The 24,545-nt window shown below is 37.5% G+C and overlaps 1 protein-coding gene across 6 annotated transcripts in view; it reads right to left on the reverse strand.

Moving 5' to 3' along the window:
• Positions 1–14,664: 14,664 nt before the first annotated feature.
• The window catches only part of gro (TLE family member transcriptional corepressor groucho), a 210,774-nt gene continuing 200,893 nt past the window's right edge, over positions 14,665–24,545 (reverse strand). For all 6 annotated transcript variants that reach the window (XM_083140858.1, XM_083140857.1, XM_083140855.1 and 3 more), the window contains 3 exons: positions 24,247–24,426; positions 22,756–23,199; positions 14,665–21,073 (listed from right to left, as the gene is read on the reverse strand). In XM_083140858.1, coding sequence (XP_082996984.1) covers positions 20,966–21,073; positions 22,756–23,199; positions 24,247–24,426 — 732 coding nt within the window. In that variant the 3' untranslated portion in view covers positions 14,665–20,965. The remainder of the gene's footprint in view (positions 21,074–22,755; positions 23,200–24,246; positions 24,427–24,545) is intronic.

The following is a 24,545-nucleotide window of genomic DNA, read 5'->3' on the forward strand; positions in this document are numbered from 1 at the left end:
TAAAACCATGCTAGCATTTCACATGCTGCTGTTATCAAGCTGGTGTGTTTTACCATGGCATGATGGTCCGTGAGGGCCAGGGCCTATCTACAGACTGCCAGCCTCAGTCCCATCTGCAACGAACCCCTGATCATTGTCGTAGGTTTCCATGACCAGGTTACGCTACTCTTTCATAGCTCCCCAATTTCCTCACGATGGTTGGTGGCCATGGGTTCCATACACAGGCTGAAATCTCGGGAAAAGTTGTTACGCTTCCCCCAGGAGACCCAAACCTACGCACATCCCATAGTCGGACCCCAATTCATGACACAGACTGCATGACACAGTGCAGGTTAAACTTTTTTTTCCGATTTATGTGTACAATATATATTTTTATAATCACTGTTTCTTACGAATGGGACAGACCTAATGGTTAAGCATTAGTAGCAGCCAACATGAGCATATCACATTGGTCCACCCCAACCATATATTTTTATTTTTTCCATTTTTCTCTTTGTGATACATGTACTATTTATACTCTTTATTTTTTAGGAATTGAATATACTGCATGGCAGACAGACATGACACTTGAAACGCCCCGGGTTCGACCACACATACGCCCTCACGGCACTACGTTGCAGTTGCGGTATCTCAGAATAGTACTTGACTTCAACGTACCGGGTTCGACGTTGTGACAGGGAACATTATTCAGTTTTACCCATGATGTTAGCTCTTTTCTAGCCGGAGATATGATGTTCTTATACACTCAGGGTTTGGGTGTATATATATATATATATATATATATATATATATATATATATATATATATATAATATATATATATATATATATATATATATATATATATATATACACGTATATAATAAAAGTCAGCTTAGACTTAACCAGTTTATTACACTGGGGTGAAATTATATATTCGCACAAAACAAACTCACACTATCTCCTGATAAGATTTCACTGCACTTTGTCCCTCTTGAAGTTCCAGGTTCGAATCTCCTCTGCAGACATCTTGGAGAAGGAGGACAGGGACCATTCAATTTTTCCTCTTGTGGGGAATAAAGGACCTTGTTTTTCTTTTAGGGCATTGGGTCGCCTCTGTGCTGACATGAGGACAATAGGGCATTAATTAAAACGACTCAAGGATCATTTAAATCTGCTTTCCTAGTAAAGAGTAATATCAACAAAGCAACGGAAGTTTACTATAAGCTTATAATAGATAAAGCTTTGTTAACGATATTTACTCTAATTAATTACTTGAATAATGCTAAGCTGAATACAGTAATTAAACACTGCTTATTTTTCCCTTAATGAAAAATTAACTAACGATGAACATCACCCTTCGTATAATTTACCTGGTAGGCCAAGAAATATTGCTATTGTTCGTATAATCTACCAGAATAGGCCAAAAGATGACGTCATTTCTGCATCGACTGCTGTGAAATGTATAATCTACTAGTAGGCCAAAGAATACGGATACCCTTCGTATAATCTACAAGTAGGCCATCTCCCAACAGTAATTATTTTCACGAGCTAAACCGTAGCTTAGAACAATGCGTATGTTCTACCTGGTAGGCCGAGAAATATTGCTACCTCTCGTATAATCTACCGGAGTAGGCCACACTGTAAGAACCCCTCTTGTATCCCTAAGCACCCGTGTGCTTGCAATGCTGGGCTATTTGCGGGAGCAGAGCTCGACCAAGAGTCTTCGAAGAGTCAACACAGAACTAACTGGCCGGGGCAGCTTCGCTGCTTATATACAATTCCGAGCACCGCGCCAGCGCTTCTAGTGGATTCTCGTGAACTACGAGAGTGCTGCTTAACATGGACTGCCATCTATACAGATTAACAATGAACTATTTGAACAATAACGCTCCCTAGTGAGATATGGTAGAACTACTCGTACGTTCTCTACCAAGCATAGCAGTGAAATCCTATGCAGAAGCGATAACAAAACCGATAAGATTATACAATGCTATTCAACAATGACAATGACAATAACAAGAACAAATGCGTAACTTGTGGCGATCTCGCAGGATCGTTACACACTGAAACATATTGACACTGTGATGTCAGATTACAGGAACTTGCAAAGGATTTCAAGTGTCAAAGGCAAATTTTACTGAAGACTTTCAATGAGAGTGAAGAAAGAGTGCAGTTGTATAGTGGTCCCAGTAAGTTAACCATTTCAATGGTGGTTTCCCTGTGTTGAGTGCACATGGGAGTTGTTCAGCATCCTGAATAGTAGACAAGTGGTCAAATGTCATGTATATATGACTTTCTATCTGCAATAAACTACGAAACTGGCAAATTTTGAGAAAACAATTCGAGCAGGTGATTGTAGTAGCTACTACTAGGTCTTCGTGACCGGATTATGCTTACTCATTCGAAGGCTGAAAATTCCCAGAGACTGAACCCGGGATCAAACCCATACAGTCCCGCAGCCACCATCCAAAGCAAGGTGCCTTAGACGGCACGGCCACGGAGGACGACTATTAATTTATATAGGTTCACAAAAATAATATAATGGCAGAATTTTGCAGTAAATTATAGACTATTTATAGATATATTGGATTGCTAAAAATATCGTTCCTTTTGCACACTAATGTAAGTTATTTTTTCCTGTAAAATATATTTAATATGCCCCCAGCATGGCAGTCAATGTCAAGTTTTACTTGTGTGTGTAACCAAGAGCGGATCTGCTGTATTGCTTTTTAAAATATTGACCAAGGTGCTGCCTACAATGAAAAAGGTACAGCAGGTTTAGCTTAATTGCTTGTCAGTTTTGATTTGGTGAATCCTGCAATAACTGAACCGGTTATATGAATGCTCTCTTCATCAGACATTTATTTTTTAATAAATGTAAATAAAACTAAAAATAGATGTCTGATTAATGGAGCATAAGATCTGCTGAAACGTCACAATGAAAAACTGTGTTTTTAGACCTGTAATGACTGTAGACTACAAGAGAAATAATTCTGCAATGAAAGCAATGCATACATATGAGAAAAATTATTTTCCAGAATATAGTAGTGGCACATTTTATGAACAGATGGAAAAGTTTTCGGCACCATGGAACTTCCTGTTTGATGTAAAATGTATAACAGAAAACAACATGGGTGATAATTGGTTTTCTTGGGATATCAACATGGGTGATTGATGAAGAGATTTCTTGGGATATCAACATGGGTGATTGTTGTGCTGTTTCTGTGGCATTAGGTTTTTGCTGAATACAGCATTCATTGTGTGACCGATTCACCTCATGCAAATCAAATTTCAAGTACATATACTCAAGAACCTTCATTTCCTCTCAATAGACCCCATGAATATACTACATTTAGTTGTTCACAACCAAATAAGAGCCCTCCAGCTTCTATGGTGCTTTCCACAACCATTAAGACTGAAGGGTGGCTGTGTAAACAAGGCTAACTGATAAAATATCAGGGGGAGGGAAATGGTGACAGAATTAACTTTTGCTAGCCAAGTTAGGATGAAAATTCATTTCAGATAGACGATGGTTCACCAAGTAAAATTTTAAGCAAAAAATGCAGGCTTGACCAGGACTTGATCAGAGCTACCGAAAGAATGGTTCACCATGTATGTCAAACTCATCTATGATAATGTCAGCACCTTAGTTGTAAAACACATTTCCCTCCTTTTGAAACACACAACAATCAACACCAAAGATCTTTCAGAAAAGGCATTCACAAATGTCTCCCTTCTCCTGCCAGCAGCACAAAGACATCCAAGCAGATATTTCATCCGGACCCATAGGATGTCAGCCAAAGGGTTGCAGGAAGCTTTGAAATATTTTTTCTCGTGAATTGTTGTAGGTTTGAAAATAAATTTAAAACACTTTCAAGCACAAATAGAAACATTTCTTATAATTGAAAGGAACAGTTCACATAATTTGTCCTTTCAAGTTCCAACAAATGAATGAAGGTAGCTTTGTTACAGAAACCATTGTCACCAGAAAATAAGAAGAAATGTACTTTTAACCACTGTACCCCTTCGAGAGTTAATGTTTTCCTTTTTAATCGACAAATTTTGATGCTTTACGAAATATATAATTGATTATTGCATGCAGACAACACAAATAACAGATATTTGAACCAAAATTATGGCCAGCACAAATAGAAACCTGCCATCTCTGAATACTTTCGCTGCTTTTTATTAGTAAAAAATGCTTGTACCAGGTGTGTTGGTTAATAATTCTTAATTGATCCGAAACAAATCAAGTGTATCTGGGGAGAAAGGTAACAAATGCTTTATTCAAAGTATGTGCCATTGATAACTATACATTGTGCCCATCTGTCCGTCAAATTGTGGATGCCCTTCCAGAAAAATCGTTCACATTTTGAGGTGATCCAGTCAGCAAGCCATTGTTCGACATCTTCGTAATTGTTGAAGTGTTGCTGGGAAAGTGAGTGAGACATTGATGAAAACAAGTGGTAGTCCGAAGAGGCTAAGTCTGGTGAGTATGGCGGGTGGGGCAAGAATTCACAGCCAAGAGCAGAAATGGGGTGTCGGACGCCTTTTGCTGTGTGTGATGAGGCGTTGTCGTGCTGCAAATTCACTTTTCAGTGTCTTGTCGCCTAATCTGGGAGCTTTTCGATCAATGCATGGTTCAAATTGATGGGTTATTGATGGTAGCGAATGGCATTCACTGTTTCACCTAGTTTCAGAAGCTCATGGTACACCTCACCCTTCTGATCCCACCAATGCACAGCATTGTCTTCCTTCCGAAGCGATTCGGTTTTGCGGTCGATGTTGAAGGTTGTCTTGGGTCAAGCCATGACTTTTTGCATTTTGGGTTCTCGAAGTAGATCCATTTTTCATCCCCAGTCACTATCCGATGCAAGAAAGACTTTCTTTCATGCCAAGAAGCAACACTTCACACACCGTTTTTCGATTTTCCATTGGTCTATTGTTCAGATGATATGGGACCCATTTTCCTGCCTTCTGGATCTTTCCCAAGGCATGAAGACGATCAGATATGGTTTGGCGACCAACATTTAACTTCTCTGCTAGTTGTTGTTGCATTTGCGTATCGTCTTCGTCCAACAGTGCTTGCAATTCGGCGTCTTGGAATTTTTTTGGCTGGCCCGGGCGATCTTTGTCTTTCAAGTCGAAATCACCACTTTTGAATCGTCGAAACCAACGCACACATGCACCTTGCATTAGGACATTGTCACCGTACGTTTCCACAAGGATACGATGGCTTTCACTCGCCTTTTTCTTTTGATTGAACAAGAAAAGCAGGATGTGTTGCACATGCTCCTTATTTAGTTTGAAGATCAACATGTTTACCACACAAACCCAATATCATGATCACTCGCACTCGGTTGCACATCCACAGCATTTTGACAGGTACTGCCGTGGCAACACACTGACGGAACAGTTGAGACTGTGCACGAACCCTTGCTTCCAGCGCCATCCAGTGACGAAATTAAGAATTATTAACCGGCACACCTGGTATGCACACTAAAATAATGAAAAAACATGGAACTTTCTATAAGCTCAAAACCTAAGTCCCCTAATGTAGTTGTGGAATGTCTTGTTGGGTGCTATATTCACTGCCAGGAAGTCTTTGGGCTGTGCTCCTTCACAGTAAAGTAACACGCTAAGGTAGCAAATGTACTTTACTTCACAATAACACATTTCCGAGAGCTAAAAACAACCGAAAATGTTCACAGCAAAACATTTCACAGATACAGAGTGTCAAGGGTACCAAACATACTTCAAATGAAGGTTGAAAATACCTAAACAAAATTTCTACTTTAGCAAACACTTTTATTGTATGTAATAAAGTAAGTAGAAAAGAAACATTTTTGAAAATTTTACATGTTTTAGTTATGCATGTTTCTGCACTTTAGTTTATTTTTGTGGGTAGACAGGTATCAATTGTATTTATTTTATTTTGTTTCAATGAATGTGATGGTCACATAAAAAAATCTTATGTATCAATAGCACTGTTGAAAAATTGATTGAATGGTTGCAGCAACAAACTTAATTTTAAGTTCAGCTAAAGTGAACATGTTAACAGCTCCAGAACATTCTTGTGATAAACAAAGCAATTGAATAAATTCACATCATTCCACCCTCAGTGGCGAAGTGGTTAGCATAGCAAGCTACAATGCCAGGGATGTCGGGTTTGGATCCCAGTGAAGGCATGGGTGCTCTTTTTTTAGTGTCCCTTCATCAATTTCGTCTCATTACCATTCATCCTCACCTTTGCAGGTGAGCGAAGTCATATAAACCAAACCAATCAATCGCATATATAACGAAAACCAGCACTATACTTATTAATGGTAGTGTCACGGCACCCTTGCGGACAAGACAATATCTATGCATGTTTGATTTGGATTGCAGATCTTTTCTTTTGGCTCTGCCTGATAAACCAAGAAGCCCATAATTCAGGCAGCAAGCCATTCTTGAAAATATGGTGTGGACTGGTCTTTTAGTACAGTACACATTTCAACATCCCCCAGAATCCTACATATGAACATTTCCTTCTCTGTGGATTGGTGTTTGTACCTGAATAGGGATAGGCTAGTTTCAACTTGATGCCCCGGTGCCCACCCAGCGTCGAATAACATGGGCCCCTGGGGGGTAAAGGTGGTCAGGGGCGTGATGCTGATCACATCACCCCCACTCACGACCGGATCAAGAAAGTGTGGGGCGTTACCCCCACACCCCCTATACGCCTTCATGGCGTGGTGCTAAGCACAGGGGAACACTTTACCTTTTTTTATGATCTCATTATCTTTAGTTCAGCAAGATTCTCAAATGGTATGGGTACTTTATTCCGTATACTCCCTTCCCACAGCATCAGCAAATACAATTAACCATTCCATCTAGTGTTGCACCTGCGCAAGGACAATTTTTGTTTAGGAATAACAGACATGTAGACATTAGTAGTAAGACCTTTGAGTGTGTTCATATAATTTTCTCATTACTCTCATACCTTAGTTACAAACTTCAGGAAAAAGGAAGAACTTGGTTTCAGTGGCTTAAAAAAATAGTGAAACAGATGCTGAAACTACCAGTTGTCACAATGACCTTCATGTTTGATACAGTGTTCATCCCTGATTTGTACTGAAACGACTTTGAACTTCCTGCTTGACCACAAAATATAACTGTACATTTATTTTCCAACTCTTAGCACTAACACAGGTAGTTTGAGTGCAACCTGGCATATTAAAGCACTTTCGATCACTAAATTTTAGCCAGTTGCCTAACTTGAATAACATAATATTGTAGGAATACATCTCACTCGTCTTTTGTAGGTTTCGGAATGTTTACAAGAGACTGATATTTCATTGGTGATTTCGGTTTCACTTGTCATGTCCAGCCTTCTTTTCTTCTGCACGGAAGCAACAAAGTCCATGATACTTATTGGAATGGTTTGTAGTGTTTACATATGAGGAAGCAGCCATGCATTTTGTTTTTCAATGCATGATAAATTATCCCTTTATTGTATACCAGGTTCAAGCATAAATATGATTGCAACAAAACTAGACCTCTCCAATACCAGCCATACACAAGCCAATGTTACTTCCCCATCCTCTTTCAATTGGGAGTTCTGGGAATGCTTAATCTGAAATGTTGAAAGAAAGAATGAAACAAATTAGAATGAAAAATATATACATAACTATCTGAAGTAATACACTAGCCAACATGGTAATGGTTCAGATTGTGTAATGAAATTTGCAAGATGTACAGAAAGATAAGAAATACATTTAGAATACTGGAAGTAAATTTAGAGAAACTGGTAACAGTTTAGTATATCGGAGACACATTTCTTCAATTTTACAGAAGAAACTATTTACGGAAATGAGTTTCTCCAAGGTTTACAATGTATTTTTCAAGAAAAATATCTCACCGACGCACAATTACCATTGCTTTGATTTGCTTCCCCAACAAGAACCAGATGCTGCGTACGTTTGATGACATAAGCCCCTGTCAGTGTTTCCAACCCCCCTTTTTTTAACTATGCTTGAGTAACCTAACCTTATCGGAAATGGTTCGTGGGGCTATCCGTCAGCTACCCGTACATAATGTACAATTTGCACACGTGACGAACACGATAGTAGGTATTTTTCGGTGAAGAAGGTTGGAAACACTGCATACCCACTACAGTAGTCAACCTCAGCCCACCATATTGTGTGTTACGAAAGTGAAGAAATGAATCAAAAGAAGTACTCTGTATGTGAAAATTTGTGTTTCTTTTCGTGTAAAAAGAATAATGGCACCTTGAACTATGTTCCGCAATACACAATTGGTAAGTACGAACCATTCGAAACACAAAATATTCGATTTAAATGTGTCTCCGATATACTAAACTCTTACCGAGAAACTAATTTGTAAATTTTAAATATGAAGAAAGCATTAATCCATGAGGAATTGTTGTGAAAAGTAGCTTGTGCAGGCTACTCTGCCACAAATCACTGATGTATGAAAAATGTTCTATATTTGTGTAGCACATCAAGGAACATGTGGAAATGTTAAAGTATCCAAACCTACTTAAAATGTAAAATTAGTAATACCGTATGTGTATGCACATAGGAGTAGAATTATAATGCTAAGGGCACCAACCCTAACCTAGTGACGTAAGCCTATAGAAACATGTTGAAAAATCGATCTGCACAAAAAAACTAGTTAAATAATAATGAAACATGTTCAACATCTGCTTATAGTTATGTACGGAATTTGATTCAAGTAGAAAATAATGTGTATCATTATAACAATGGAATTGTAAAATTGGAAAAACACAGTAATAATAATGAAAATCATTCTTAAATACAGGTGGAGATTCAAATTAATACAAGCTTTTACAGTGGAATAACAAAATTAGGCTAAAAATGCAGAAAAGTGGCTTAAAATAGAAAAGAAGCAAAATACACACACACATAAGCACAAGTTGTATTTGTGGTTACTTTCTGCTTGGAGTATTTTTGTGTTGAGCAATAATAGAAATGAGGTCTGTGAGTAATATGAGTTAAAGGGCATGTTTTGACAACACAACATTCAGTCCTAACTTTTGTGTACCAAACTAAACTTTCTCACCACTAGGCACAGTTTTATTAGATTGTGCATCTTCGCACAATTTCGCATGTTCGCAACAATTTAAATTAGATTAGATCAAAGACATCCTTGCTTAGGAATGGTGCATACGGTTTTAATAAACTCATCACTGTGATTTTCATTCAACAAATACAATAATTATTTTTATATTAAGAATAGAATGGATACTTACCTTTACACAGCAACAGAACTTCACTTATTCTTCATATCTTTGTCAACTGTGGAAGTTTTTTACTGCTATTTCCAGATGGCACAGCATGGTCGTTAATTGTATGTGATGTTACCAACATTTTACACTTAACACATCCGTGCATTAAGATCATACGTGAAAAAGAGTATCGAAACATCTCATTCGGCAACGCCATTGGCTAATGGTACAGTAGCTTCTCTTGCCAGCCAACATTTCACTCGTATGCAACTAGAGACCCCAAACTCGTTAGCTGTTCAACTCATTCAGTTTCAATAATTTGACTTTCGGATGGCAACAGAATTGGCTACCGAACGAGAAGACTCACTCGTGAGCTAGATATTAACTTTCAATAATAAGCTCCCGGGACAGCAAATTTTTTTTCCGATCCCGGTTCAGACTTTTTGGGATCCTGCACACCCCTACAACAATGCTTCAAACTCCAAGAATCAAATAAGGTGCAAACAATATTCATTTCACACGTTTAAAGCATCTGGAAATTTGCTACGATTTTCGTAACCTTTCTCGGTTAACTATTAGAATCATGGACATCCAGAAGGGGGGAAGGGCACCCCCTGGAAAATGAATGTCCACCTTAAAATTATACGTTTCACACATAAATTAATTTCAGGGAAATATGCCTCCTTCCCCCCTGGAAAAAAATCCCTTGCTTGACCCTGCCCTGCCGGTATAGTCTTGCCCCTTTAAAAAGCACTTCGTCAGTTTGAAGTTATGTTCTTGGAAAACACTTATAATAATTAACACAAATTCCGAGACTGCAATGAAAATATTTGTCTGAAATACATATCTTCTTATTGAAATATTTTTCAAGGTGGGATATGGACCCGTTTCTCCTGTCCAGACTTGAATGGGAATGCACGAAAGGGGAAAAAAATAATTAATTCTCCAGAAAACACACTAAGCCTCTCAATAATAAAATGAAGTGTACCCTCGCACAAAAGCAGAGTAAATTGTTTCGTCAATAGTTCGTTAATTATGTCACTCATTTTCGTTCACTACACGATAGAGGTCTGCACGGGCTCGGGCCAGGCCCTCGGGCCTAGGCCCGGCCCGGACTCGGGCCATAAATAACCAGAACTTCTCGTGCTCGGGTCGGGCCCGGGCCTCGTGGCTATTTTGTTAGCGAATATTGTCATCGAAAAATAATTTTTAATTATTGAAATTATGGTTTACTTCGAGAATGAGAATAGGAGCATTTTTTAAATGTCTCATCATTTGAAGGACTGCACGACCTCAGCTTTGCCGTCAGGTGTGCACGCGTTTCACTGTCGCCAAGCTTAACCGCCACGCAGCCAGCCAGAGCGGCGCCAGGTGAGCAGTCAGCAAAATTTGGGACTTCCCCTTTCCACAGCAAGAGAGTGTGTATCGTTCATTCGTCAGTCAAGTGCCGGTGTTTGTTGTTCTGTTGTACGCGCTCGGGTTTTGTTTTTACTTTCGAAAATGAACACAGAAGAAATTAAAACTAAACGGAAGGATGGGGAATATGTGTTAGTGGAGAATACGCGTGCAAAAAGTGACATTTGGAAAAAGTTTCGAGAGATAAAGAAGAGGGATAGCGATGAGAAGATTTGTGCTGTGCAGTGTATGAAGTGCAATGTGGTTTTAAGTTATTCTGCTTCAAAAACCGGAAGTTCTCATTTAAGAAGGCATGTTTGTAAAGTAATTTCGGGACAAGATAAAATTATATCCTTTTTTCAGTCTTCCTCATCGCGTCTTCCACAAAATGTTAAAGATGAAGTTACAAAAGCATGTGTCTCTTTGTGTTGCAAAGATATACGACCTTTTGACATTGTGCAAGGTGAAGGATTCATAGAATACTCTCAGATATTGGTTAAAATAGGGTCCCAACATGGTAATGTGAACATAAAAGAATTGCTCCCCCACCCTAGCACAGTGTCACGTAATGTAGTGAAAGACGCTGAAATCCTCCGAAATTTGCTGGCTCATACGGTGCAAACAATGATTGATAGGCGGGAGTGTGCTGCTACTACTGATATGTGGAGTGATGATTTTAAACACATTTCTTACATAACTCTTACTGTTCATTTCGTTAATGAGAAATGGGGGTTGTGTAGTAAAGTGATCTTCACAGCAGAATTTACACCTGACCGGAAAACGGGAATGAACATAAAAAGAGAATTAAATCGAAAAGCAGTTTCAGTGGGTCTTGAACAAGGCAGCCTTTCTCAAATTGTCTTTGTAACAGACCAGGGAAGTAACATCGTGAGTGCACTTCAGGCGTACATGAGATTAAACTGTTCTTCCCATCTACTTAACACAATACAGAGGAACTTATTGCAGAAACTCTCGGCGGAAGTTCATTTATCGTATATAGACACACTGACAACAGAGGTAAAGGACATAGTGCGGTACATGAAACACACAGGTCTTACACAACATTCGAAAACTACCCTATATCAAGAATGTGAAACTCGATGGTACAGTAGGATTGACATGTACAAATCTTTTGATGTCAACTACAGTGACATTGAAAATATTCTTATCGAACGCCAGGAAGAAGGGAGAATGGCACACGTTCAACGAGATATCCTGAGAATGCTTATCGAGTTTCTGGAACCATTCAAATACGCTTCTCTGCAATTAGAAGCAGATACATACCCCACACTACCACTTGTGCTTCCTTTGCGATTCAATTTAATACATCACCTTAAAGAACAGAATCTCTCAGATCCAGAGGATCTGTTGCAGTTAAAACAAATTGCATTAAATTTACTCGCAGAAAAGTTTGTTTTGCACAAATTTCATAAGATTGCTTGCTTCTTGTGGCCTAATTTCCGTCAGTTGAGAATGCTTGAAAATACAGAGAAAGAGGAGACAAGACTCGATGTGTGTTCCTTAATACGGGATCTAAAGAGCAAAGAGCCAGAATCCCAATGTAAAGATCATTCTCAGCGAAATACGCGTAGTTCTTCTGTCCCTTCTCAATCTCAAGTTGCCAAAAGACTAAAAATACTGGATTTCACGTGTATCGAAGATGAAAATATTGATGCCCGAAGTGAAAACGAGGCCGAAGAAATTGAAAAATATTTAAAGCATAGTTATGGTTCAGTTGACATTAAAGACCTACTGGAATGGTGGAAAGATCACGAACAGGAGTTACCGTATTTATCGCGGCTTGCCAGACAATTCCTAGTATACCAGCTTCAAGTGCTAGCAGTGAATGGAATTTTAGTGCAGCTGGGTTGCTGATCCAACAGAGACGAACCAGCCTCAGTTCTCAGACTCTGTACTTTTTCTGCACAGTAACATGGGACACTAACCAGTAACCAGTCAGTAAGTAGGCCTACATCTTTTTTTTTTTTTAAAGTAGCGCATGTTTTGTTAATATTTGTTTCACCAATAGTAGATGTAGCAAAAGTAACAGTATTTTTTTTCTCATCGATTGTTTACATTTTTTTATAACAGCTACGGTAGTTAACGAAGTACAACAGTGCCCATTTTTTTTTTTCAAATGCTGAATTGGAAAGTAATTTTAATTATGTTTTTGGGCTCGGGCCGGGCTCATGTTTACTTATTATCGGATTCGGGTCGGGTTCGGGCTTCTTTTCCTCGGGCTGGGCTGGACTCGGGCCTTACAATTTAGGCCCGTGCAGACCTCTACTACACGATACAGCACAGATCATTCAAAACATATACACTCACTCAATACACTAGGGCTAAATTAAATCCACACAATAAGGAATGTAATTCAATGCGATTTCCCACTTGCGAACAGATCTGGCCTTTGTCATCCCAAGTCATAAATAAAGCAGCCAAGGGGTTCAAAACTGCAAGATTGGTTGAAGGTCAGGGGCCTTCTGCATGTGTTCAATGGGACAGTATTGTTCTTGGCCTGGAGGACAATTTACGTGAAATGCGACCATTTTCCCATTCCTGTAATTGTAGTTTTGTTTCAAAATTTCCCTTTCCTGTGAAAACTCCAATGCTGGTTAGTGAATTGGCATCGCTGTAAGGTTGTAGCTCCATGGTAAAATGAAGACTTCCCTGTCGAGTGATTGGGCTAGAAAGCACCCAAATAACAGGGTGGTAATAGCTTAAAATAAAAGCACCCATAAACTATCATTTTCTCCTGCGGTTGTTATTTGAGAGTGAAGCACGAGTCACACTTGCTAATCAATTATTTTCTCTATTTACTCTGGGCTTCGGAGACAGCTACACACCTGGTAGAAACCTAATACCTAGACAAAGTGAAATATTATGGCATTGCTTTACCTTGATAAGGTACATTTAATTCTAGCTACAAATTAATATTTTTACAACATAAAATTCCCCAATACACATAAAATTGAGAGAGTAGTGTTCTTTGTTACTGAGCATCTCTTTTCTTTCTTACTAGAAGAGAAATAGAAAACAAAAAATTATTTAACTTGAAATATATGTATATTTCATATTAATTAACATTTATACATTTTTGTAAACAGTTGTATAAATCATGTTCCTCATTGCATTGTTTTTTCCAATTAATTGCAAAGGACAATTGCCTACATTCACAAAGGTTAAGGTGTCGGGGATGGAGATCACTGCTTTGTTTTGACATGGCGACAGTTCCAATTTTTCCCATCTGGCAGTGCTGGTGGGTGTTTCTTGGCTTCAGACCTCTGACAAGATATGATTGTTTCAATTGTAATAGGAGCAATTACAATGTAATTTTGTGCACACTATATTTTGCTAAGATAGCTTTTTCTATAACAAAGGTTTAACTAAAGTAAACTTTAATTTATGAAAAACACAAGGCAGTGTTTTCTAACTTATAGCTCTTCTCTGCAATGTTTACTGTTACCTTTCAATTTCCTTGCATCACATCTTGCCTCAGTAGTTTTTGTCTTAGTGGATCATGAAAGCAACAGCAAAGACATGTGCTCATACACATTTGTCCCCAATATCGTATTAGACCTCACTTCCACAATGTATTTCACTGTTTTTTCAGACACATTTTCCAATCCCATCGAAATACATATTATTGAACCAGGTACCTGCCTCCAGAACTAAATAAGGGGGACCTATATAAAGTGAGATTTATAACTTTTGCCCTTAGCTACCTCAAATGGTATGGAAAGGAGATTCTTGCACCACTATAGACATTGTACTGGTTAAGTAAATAATTTTGCAAAATATTGTGTGCATTGTTAGAATTGTATTAAATGTTTTATTGGCCGAAAACATTTACCAATAGATAACAAATTAATGAACGATTTCTTCCATTACAGTGTCATTAATGTCAGTAATATTTCACTATAATTGTCATGTTAAGTTTCATAGAGATAAATTTTGTATCATAGCAATTGACAAGAAATTTCATGCTGAAGGGTTGCGAGCAAAGATACAATAAAACAACACAATTTCATCTCCAGTCGCTTTATTATAAAATGTGAGGTATGTTGAGTCACTGAACAATTTTATTTAGGTGCACCTGAGTGATAGGCACACTTACACTGCTTCAACCATCAACACTATGCACTTTCCTACAGTTATAAAACATACAGAATTGGAGCAAACAAAATCTTCACAAATGACTTACTGCTCATGCAAAAACAAGAAGGACTTTTAGTTTGTAAGTGGCTAAATGTTACATCAAGAAACTCAAAAGCTGATGAAATATATTAATAAATATGTGATGGAAACTAGAACATTTGGACAAGATTCTACCACAACCTGAAATTATCAAGATTTGAAGGGAAGGGGTATATATAATATATTGCTGCTCAGTAAATAATGCATACAGACTGATCACCAAAACACACAATTACAATGGCGTGACTCGGAAAAAAATTATGCAAAAACCTTTCAAGATACCCATTTTTCTTGGGATACAATTTGCAACTTTTCACTTACCTGCTTAGATAAGCTTTATTTATTTATTAACAACTTGTCACGACCATGTAATGCTGCAAGTTGCATAAAAAGGCTTCCCAAGTGGAAAATTTCTCAAGAAAGATTTGATCAACTTATGTGATTTAGTCATTTTGAACAATGAAATTAAAGTTCTTGTCCTCCAATAACAATCTCGGAAGGAAAGAAAAAAAAGATTGTACTAATTCAGGTATGATACAATTGTCCAATTTCTATATTCCATATAGCAGTAACAGAAAAAAAAAACCTGGTGAAAATAACATAACACTTGGTTATTCTAGTTACAATGCAAGCCATGTTCCAACACTTTTAACAACAGTAATTACTTCAACATCGTACTCCTGATTCTACAATTATCAATTGACATTATTCACTGAAATAACCTTTAATAATTTACTACACATACATACTGTATTCTTAATTTCATGAAGATGATTGTTGTTATTTCTCTTGCAGTGAGGTTTGCATGGTGTTTTAAGAAGAAAAAAAAATGATCAGCTCACGATAATGCACTTTATAAACAACATGCAAGAGCTCGAGACATTAAAATAAATTACGCTAACGTTCATGTACGAGGCCATGTCAAAAAAAAAAGGGCCGATATTTTTTTTTACTTGGGATTGGCAACACTGATGAAGTTGAGTATGTGCAGGAGCGTGCCCTAGTATTCTGTGCTTGCAACAGAGATAAAATCGTCAGAGTGGGGTTGCGTACGTGCGAGTAGCTGTAATGTGAAATGGCTGCCGTAATACAAAATCCCGCCAAATGTGAAGTGAGATCTGTCATACGATTTCTGAACACCAAAGGACAGAATGCAGCTGACATCCATCGGGAATTGTGTGCCATTTATGGGCCGACAGTGAGGAGTGAAGGGAAGGTCAGGCAATGGTGCAGAGAGTTTCGGGAAGGGCATTCAAATGTCCATGACTATGAGCGTAGCAGAAGGCCTAGTGTTCAGATGGACGATCTGGTGGAACACGTTAACGAGAAAGTGCGTTCCAATCGCCGGTTAACAATATCTGAACTTGCCAAAGAGTTTCCAGAAGTGTCTGCGAAAACAGTGCATCGAATTGTGACGGACAACCTGGGGTATCACAAACTGTGTGCGAGGTGGGTACCAAAAATGCTGACAGACACTCACAAAGAGCAAAGGAGGACAGCTGCACGTGATTTTTTGGCCCACTGGGGGGAGGATGGGGATGACCTCTTTTCGCACATAGTGACGGGGGATGAAAAGTGGATATCGTACGCCACTGGGGAGTCGAAGCAGCAGTCAATGCAATGGTGACACACTGGTTCTCCTAAAGCGAAGAAATTCAAACAAACACATCAGTTCACAAAATCATGGCAACAGTGTTTTGGGACAAAAAGGGTGCGATTTTTGTGGGATTCTTGGAACCAGGATGAACAATTACAGCAGAGGTGTATTGCAAAACACTGAATAATCTGCGACATGCCATCCAAAATTGGCGGAAAGGAATGCTACGGTCTGGAATTTTTCTGATCCATGACAACGCCTGCCCACACACAGCTGCTCGTACTGTTGAGACAATTGAAAGATTTTGATGGGAACTATTCAATCATCCCCCTTACAGCCCCAACCTTGCTCCCGTGATTTTTTTCTTCACCTGAAAAGGTGGCTTGCATCAAAGTGTTTCAATGACAGTGACGTGCTCAAGACATCAGTTCTGGACTGGCTGCACTCTCAGGCGGCAGATTTTTAAACAGAGGGTATACAGAAGCTTGTGCCACGCTATTAGAAATGTCTGGAGGTTAATGGTGGCTACGTCGGAAAATAGCCAAGGTATGTACTTGTTTATCAATCACAATAAATTTCTTCTCCTATCATTTTCTTGTTTTTTAAAAAATATCGGCCCTTTTTTTTTTACATTTTCGTCCATTGTTGAAAAACTATGAATATCCATATTTTAAACCACAGAACAATTTTTTATGTAATGGTAATTGCACAACTATGTGCAGGTAACACCTTGAAATGATGAAAAAAGAGCATTTGAAACTGTTTTCAAATTTGCAAGAAATGCTCAGAAGCAATTTCATGTTACTGTTTGATAGTTTTTAAAACTATTTGATATTTTTTGCCGTTACCATTACAAAACCTGTAACTTAGTTCATGTTGAACAGAATGAATATTTATAGAAAATGCATGGTTATGATTATGTATCACTTTGAACAATTCCATAGGTAGAATTTAATTGTAATAGTGCAATTCTTGTGTGTAGTAAATCAGGATTAACCATTTTGGGCAATTTCAGTTTTTGAGATACAAAAATGCCTCTACAACACAAATAATAATCAAACAACATTAATAGCAATACAAATTATATTAGAAACCTGATTATTTAACTCTGCATGTTATCACAAGTAGCTGGGGATAGAACAGAGCATTCAGCCAATGAAGTAAAACTGTATTAAGCACACCAACTGAAAATGAAGAGCTAAATTTTCAACATATTGTTGAACTGATACACTATTTACAGTTGAAAGACCAATTAAATTGTTTTGGTTCTTGTAAGATACCACATATACAAAGTAAGCTAACCTGTTTTAATTTTCAAGGTGACAATTGAAAATATGAATCACAAAATTGGGAAGAAAATTGTTCAAATGTTTCAGTGTTAAATTTAATTTGTTGTTGTTCATATGAAGCCTTGATATGTTAAGAAAAGATTCTCTTGGGTTATATCGACCAGGTGAAATCTGGCAAGGTTTCCAAGCTTTTGAGAGCTAATGTAGGTTTTGTCTTCAGGGTTCATCATCAGAAAAGCTTCATACTTACTTGATGTGTGAAGTTAGCTTTTCTTACAGTATTTTTTTTTTTTAGACCAGGACATGGAAAGAGGAAATACTGTACAGAGTATATATTTATTTTTACCAGGAAAGATTTCATTAGAATGACTGACTGACAAATCAATGTGAACACAAATGAGTCAAATTAAAAGCATGCCTAAATATCAACTTTATATAAATTTATTGCAGTCAAAATTACAGTTTCCATGTCACAAACTTTTGTAAAGCCTACTTGTTACTGTAAAATCAAGTCAGTTCCAAATATTATTTTTAATACAGACACTTTAAACCATTCTGCCTAATGGTACAGAGTTAGGGTGACCATATGTCCCATTTTGACCGGGACAGTCCTGTTTCAGAGGTGTCCCAGTCGTACAGTCGATATTACTAATATAGAACTATTTGTCCCGTTTTATAAAAATATTTAGGAGTTAGCTTGAAAATCAAATCCAAATTTGAGACACATTTCATGTTTAAAATAAAAGTTGATGAAATTTTTAAACTAGCGTCATGGCTACACCGTTTCAAGCACTTCATAACAATCAAAATGTTCTATTGTCGTCTAGGATGCTCGAGCAGGCAGTTAGTTGTACTGCTTTGTGTGTGTTCCGATATTTGTAGAGCAATGAACAAGCTTGGCAAAAAGCGAACGTGTTGTTTCAATAAAAACTTGCAACAAGAATTTAAATTACTGCATCTAGAGACAAACTGAAAAAACAATCTCTCGTTGTGTGTCAGATATATTGGGAGTTTTATGAATGGTTGGCAAAGAATAAAGCTGTTGTCAAGAAGATTGGTTCTTGGTTCTTTTAATAAATACTTCTGGCACTCCTCAACTTCAGCGCTAACATCAAAGGTTGATCAGAAGATACCAGAAACACTATGCAAGTCATACCAAAATTATAATAATTAATATATTTTGACAATGGGAGATCATATTTCATTTATTGTTTATGATGTATCATTTATGTGATTCATACTTTAGTAATAATTTTATAATTAACCCTAATCGTTTGTTCATAAGGGATGGGAGGAACTTACTTACCTTCTTGGGATGTCCCGTTTTGGGGTCAAAATATTATGGTCACCCTATACAGAGTAGATGTAGCATTGATAACAAATCTCTTAACTTAAAAGATACTTCAAATAATATCAATACGAAATCATTTATATGATTCATAAATGTTTCATTATAGACTGGATATAAAGTACTTGTGATGTAGAAGGTATGAAAGTGCACCCAAACATAACATGCATTAATTTTTCTTTTGTATAGATTTTTACATAAAAGTTATATCAGGTTTCTATATATTATGTACGTAACTACATGAATTTGTAAAATAAACATTGAAGTAGGTTTGAATTTGAAATAAGCATGTGTTTTTCAAATTTTGCACAAGTTACAATAACAAATAAATACTCACTGGTAGAATATTTGATTTTGAAAAATCTTGACAGAAAAATTAAATTTGAAATACACCCATTATACAATAATATTAGAACAAATAAGATATTTTTCACATATCCTAGTTACCTTTTATAATTTTGTCCATGCATGTTCTGTTATACACAAAAAAAGAAGCTATGAACTGTACCCTACTCCTCCAGACCATAAATTGATGCTAAAAATATGTACATATATTACAGAATATAATGCCAATTTAACTGTAGTTGCCAATGCATAAAAGATATTACAGATTTCAAATGACTCACATTCAATCATGATTTTAAATGTATTTTGTACATCTGAAGATGACTGATCACGTATCAGTATTTAAGTACAACAGGTTCTTCTCTTCAACATGTAATTGCTGTATCCAAACAATTCACAAGATATATAATTTTTCAACTCTCTGACACTAGCCTTTATATCAAGTTCTAGTAATTTAATATTCAATTTCTTTTTACATATTTCATTTTCATAAACTTTTTGGAACAGAAAAGATGTGTTCATTAACATTTGTACATCAAAAGCAATTCAATCACACATTTTAAATATAATTTCTATACTACGTGCATTGCCCAGCTTCCTGGGGACATTTCTTGCGATTTCACTTTTTCTTTTAAAAAAAATATTTTTGAGAAAGAAGAGCAAACACAAAAACATATGGCAAGAGAAACACCACTTATGGCACACAAAGAGGATTTTTTTTATTTTTATTTTTCCTGTGATGACACTTAAATCCACTAAAATATAGCTCTGCACAATACAGCAATGAAGGTCAACAATCTAATAAGGGAAAAATCCTGATTCTCAGCTGCTTCAAAAATTACTCTAGAAAGTCCCTGAATTAAAAAACTTTGTGCCTTAAATATAAACGACTTCTAGCCTGAGCGCTTTACATAGGAAAAAAGTTTTCTATCACTAAAAACCACTTTGAACAATGGTGTATGCTCCAAATCTACCCAGTCACATGAAAAAATATGGGTACAGAAGAAAAAAAGGAATGTACTGAGGTAATGGCTAAGAGTTTTCAGAGAGACATGTTGACATGTCTACAACTTCTCCCAGTTAAGTTTTGAATGCTAAATCTGGGAATTCTTTCACACATAATTGATCCACTCGACGTCAAGCACATTTAAATATCTCTAAAAAAAATAGCTTTTAAGAAATCACACTGTTAAATATTGAAAATTTCAATGCAAGCTGTATTTTTAAGTCACTTTTGAATAAATTCTCTTTAAAACATATACACTTGATTCACTCAATTCATTTTACCATTCACTTCTTACTTTTAAGTTTATAATATATACGAGTTTTACACCTTTCACTCGAGACACTTTGGGGGGAGGGGAGGGATCTATCTATTCATCGATGAACTGCAGTGCATAAAATTCCACCAACACTTCACGATTCACAGATAATTGAATGTAAAAGGAAAAGGAAGTTCACCATGATGCAAGTTACTTGAGTTCAGCAAGGGTTTTCACTTTGATGTATGGTTTGTGTTGCTCGGTTTTCTCCTTGCATCAGGTGGTGGCTTTCGCTCCTTGTCAGTAAATAACCTCGTAGACCGTGGCCTTCTTGTCTCCAGACCCTGTCACAATGTACTTGTCATCTGCTGAGATGTCACAGCTTAGCACTGAGGAAGATTCCTTGGACTGGAAGAGAAAGAAAATAAAATTTAAAAAACTGGATTAGAATGATAGAAGTTTCAGTCACAAAGCATGAAGAGCTGAAGGAGAGGGTGGACTGGTGGACACGATCCAAGTTTTACATTTTCAAGTATTTTAGGAACACATAATTTAATATAACTGCACAAAGTACACAAATAGAAAGAAAAAAGATTGAAAATATATGCTGGACCACAAAATTCCAATTCCAATTCCAAAACACTGTCCTGATTAATAACAACTAAGTTAAAGAGGGGGTGTTTTTGTTTGTCCTGACAAACACAAATGTACATGGTATTTTTTTAGGGGTGAGCCGATACCACTTCGAACCACCATACCGATCGATACTGGTACTCTTACCAGGTCCCACTAATACCAATGCTTGAAACTTCTAATTGTTACAAGTTGTTGAAAGTATTGATTAATGTTAGTGGGCAAGTATTCCACTCCAAAAAAAGGAATGTACTGAGGTAATTACTAGAGTTTTCAGAGAGACATGTTGACATGTCTACAACTTCTCCCAGTTAAGTTTTGAATGCTAAATCTGAAAATTCTTGGACAAACGGGGCCTACATTGGACAATCGAACAACATTGCAAAGAACACGCCAGCTACATCAAGAATTTTCATCCAGAAAATTCAAGGTTAGCAGAACATTCCATCCAGGAGGGCCATAGAATTGACTTCAAAACCACCAAGATATCCAATTACTGGGACCGTATCATCAAAGAAGCAATAGCCATACACGGAGAAAAGAAAAACCTCAACAGGGACACAGGACCAGAACTGGACCCAGCCTGATTAGTGATAGTTGACTGGGAGCGTGGACATTGTAGAGATGCCACCTGCACCGGACCCCTCCCACACCAAATACATATAACGTTACCCTGACATATCTCTGCACTTCAATCCCTGAAGATGAGAACCTCGGAACCTTATCTGGAAATTACCTGGTTGATTGCCGAGAAAACCTCTTCATTATTCCACTCCAATTATAAGTATCAATTTACCAAAGTTTTGCTTTAAAATTCACAAATTACATCAGAATAGTAAAACACCTATTATGTAATCTCAAAATACAGTTTTTTAACATAATATTGGTCCAACATCAATGGAAACTTCGAATTTTGGATAATTTGCAGAATAATTACTCTGCTAAAGTGTTGACCCAGTATCGTGAGGACAATTGGGGAGCTACTTGGAAAGATGACGTAGCATGCTCCAGTGAAAAGTCACTTGGCAGCACTGGCCCTCAGAGGGCTGTTGCACCATGCGTTTACTTTTTTAGAATACACTTGAGGCTCTGATCCCTATTCTAGTACTAAACAACTGAAATGAACGGACACCATGCCCTTAACACTTGCTAACACAAATGATATGTTGACCATCTAGCAGGAAAATTTTGATACTCGAATGGAAACGCAAGGTCTTGCCCATATCAAGACATACTGATAGTCTTCACTTCTATAAGTGAAATGGGAAATCACTGACTCAGTAGAGGCATCACCCAATGAAAAGCTGTTTCGAGAGCGTTGGTTCTCTGACCTATGTCATAAGGCTTAGTATTGATAGTTCTTACCAGCTTGTATATATAATTTTTCTTCAAAAAGATATTTTTGTTCTACTAGAGAGAGTAAACAATTCTAGAGAAGAAAAAGATAAAGCACACACCTGAAATATGGAGGCACCGTATGGTGTCCTCCAAGCATTCAGCAAGTTGTCCTTGCCCGTACTAACAAACCACTTCCCGCAGGCCGCAAACTTTAGGGATAGCACGCAACTCTCGTGGAGGTGGAGCTGGTATTTGTCCGGTTTGGTGCAATGGAGAACTTCCACATTGGAATTCTCCATTCCAACAGCCAGCCATTCACCCATGGGACAATAGCCGAGGGAGAATATTTGTGACGTGAAGTCGTGCTGTTGCAGCTGACGACCTTCCCTCAAGTCCCACGACCTCACGGTGTTGTCAAGGCCTCCCGTCCAGAGCTTGGTGCCATCCGCAGAGATGTCTATGCAGCTGGCACCATCCGTGTGGCCCTGGAACTGCCTCACCAGGGTCTGGTTGTGGAGATCCCAAACGGCTATGTTACCGTCACTGCAGCAACTGAAGCACACCTTTAATAAAAGAAAAAAACACCATGAAGTAAACATAGATAAATACCTGTTACAAATAAAGTAATTTTCAATACTGCTTATTGTTTACGATATATGCAGAGGCAATCTGCACTAAGATTCTGAATATTTTAGGATTAATTCTAAAATTTATCATAATTTGGAACATTATGTTTTGCTCTTTTTTCAAAACAGGAAACATTTTTGAAGAAGTTATTCGTGCAGTAGGCAGACAACCAGCAGAACACAACATTTAATAATACATGAATATTTAGGGTATCTTTAAAAGAGGTCACTTCAAGCCTGTCAGGTTTGAATAACGTAATAACACAAGGACATCTGTACAAAATTATGAAATATGCATCATGTTATTAATTCCATAATTTGAAACCATATTGAGTAACGTGTGTAAGAAATTAATGCAGTGAACAAGTTGAAACACTTCCAGTGCTTTGACTGCCTTATTGACAAGGTTGTAGAGTGTGAATTAAGAGTTGATCAACCCTCTGCAAAGAAGAAAGCAGGCAATGGAAACATACCAGCTTCCACCCCCCCCCCCCCCCCCCCAAACTAAGAAGATGAGGGTGATGATATCAACTACGCCTCTCCATTCATACTTCATGGTCAGGCTCTAAACTTTTCAGCCAACCCTCATACATAGATGTAAAACTAATATCCTTGCTAGGATTTGAACCCAGCCTTTCTGGTGGTCAACGCCATGAGTTGATCACTCAACACATGCAGAGACTGAGGCAACACAAGTGGGACAGTTTTAAATTCCTCACCCTGGGTGTGTATTTATATTTCTGGTAATATAGGTTTAATTTTTGCTGGAAAAATTCTGAATACAGAAGTGATTCATGTCAAACAGGATATTCAAGAATTAGACATGAAAGAAATTAAAAAGAAAATAGCATAAAGGTTGCACATATAACAGATATAATAAAGTGAATTAGTATATTTTTCACATACAAATTTCTGGAAATGAAATTCACGTATCTTCCAAAATTGAATAAAGCCCATTACAATGATTTCGATGCAAACTCTTACCTTTGAGTCAGGACTGATCGCCAGAGCATAGCAGGCAGGTGCACTAGACGTGAGCTCTGCCTTTATCCTGGGCGTTGGTGAGGCGAGATCCCATATGGAAAGATTACTGGCTTCTCCACCAACTATTAAGGTCCGACCGTCCGGCAACAACTTCACTGACCTGATGTAATTGTCCCTTTGCTGAAAAATAATGTCCTATAATATTACCATGAAATTAATTAGTACAATATGAAATGTGGGTTACACATTGACACATACAAGAAAACTGAAATATATATTTGCATTAGGTTAAAATTAAT

The sequence above is a fragment of the Lepisma saccharinum genome, chromosome 19, assembly GCF_977018435.1.
Source record: "Lepisma saccharinum chromosome 19, izLepSacc3.1, whole genome shotgun sequence".
Classification (NCBI taxonomy): Eukaryota; Metazoa; Arthropoda; class Insecta; order Zygentoma; family Lepismatidae; genus Lepisma; species Lepisma saccharinum.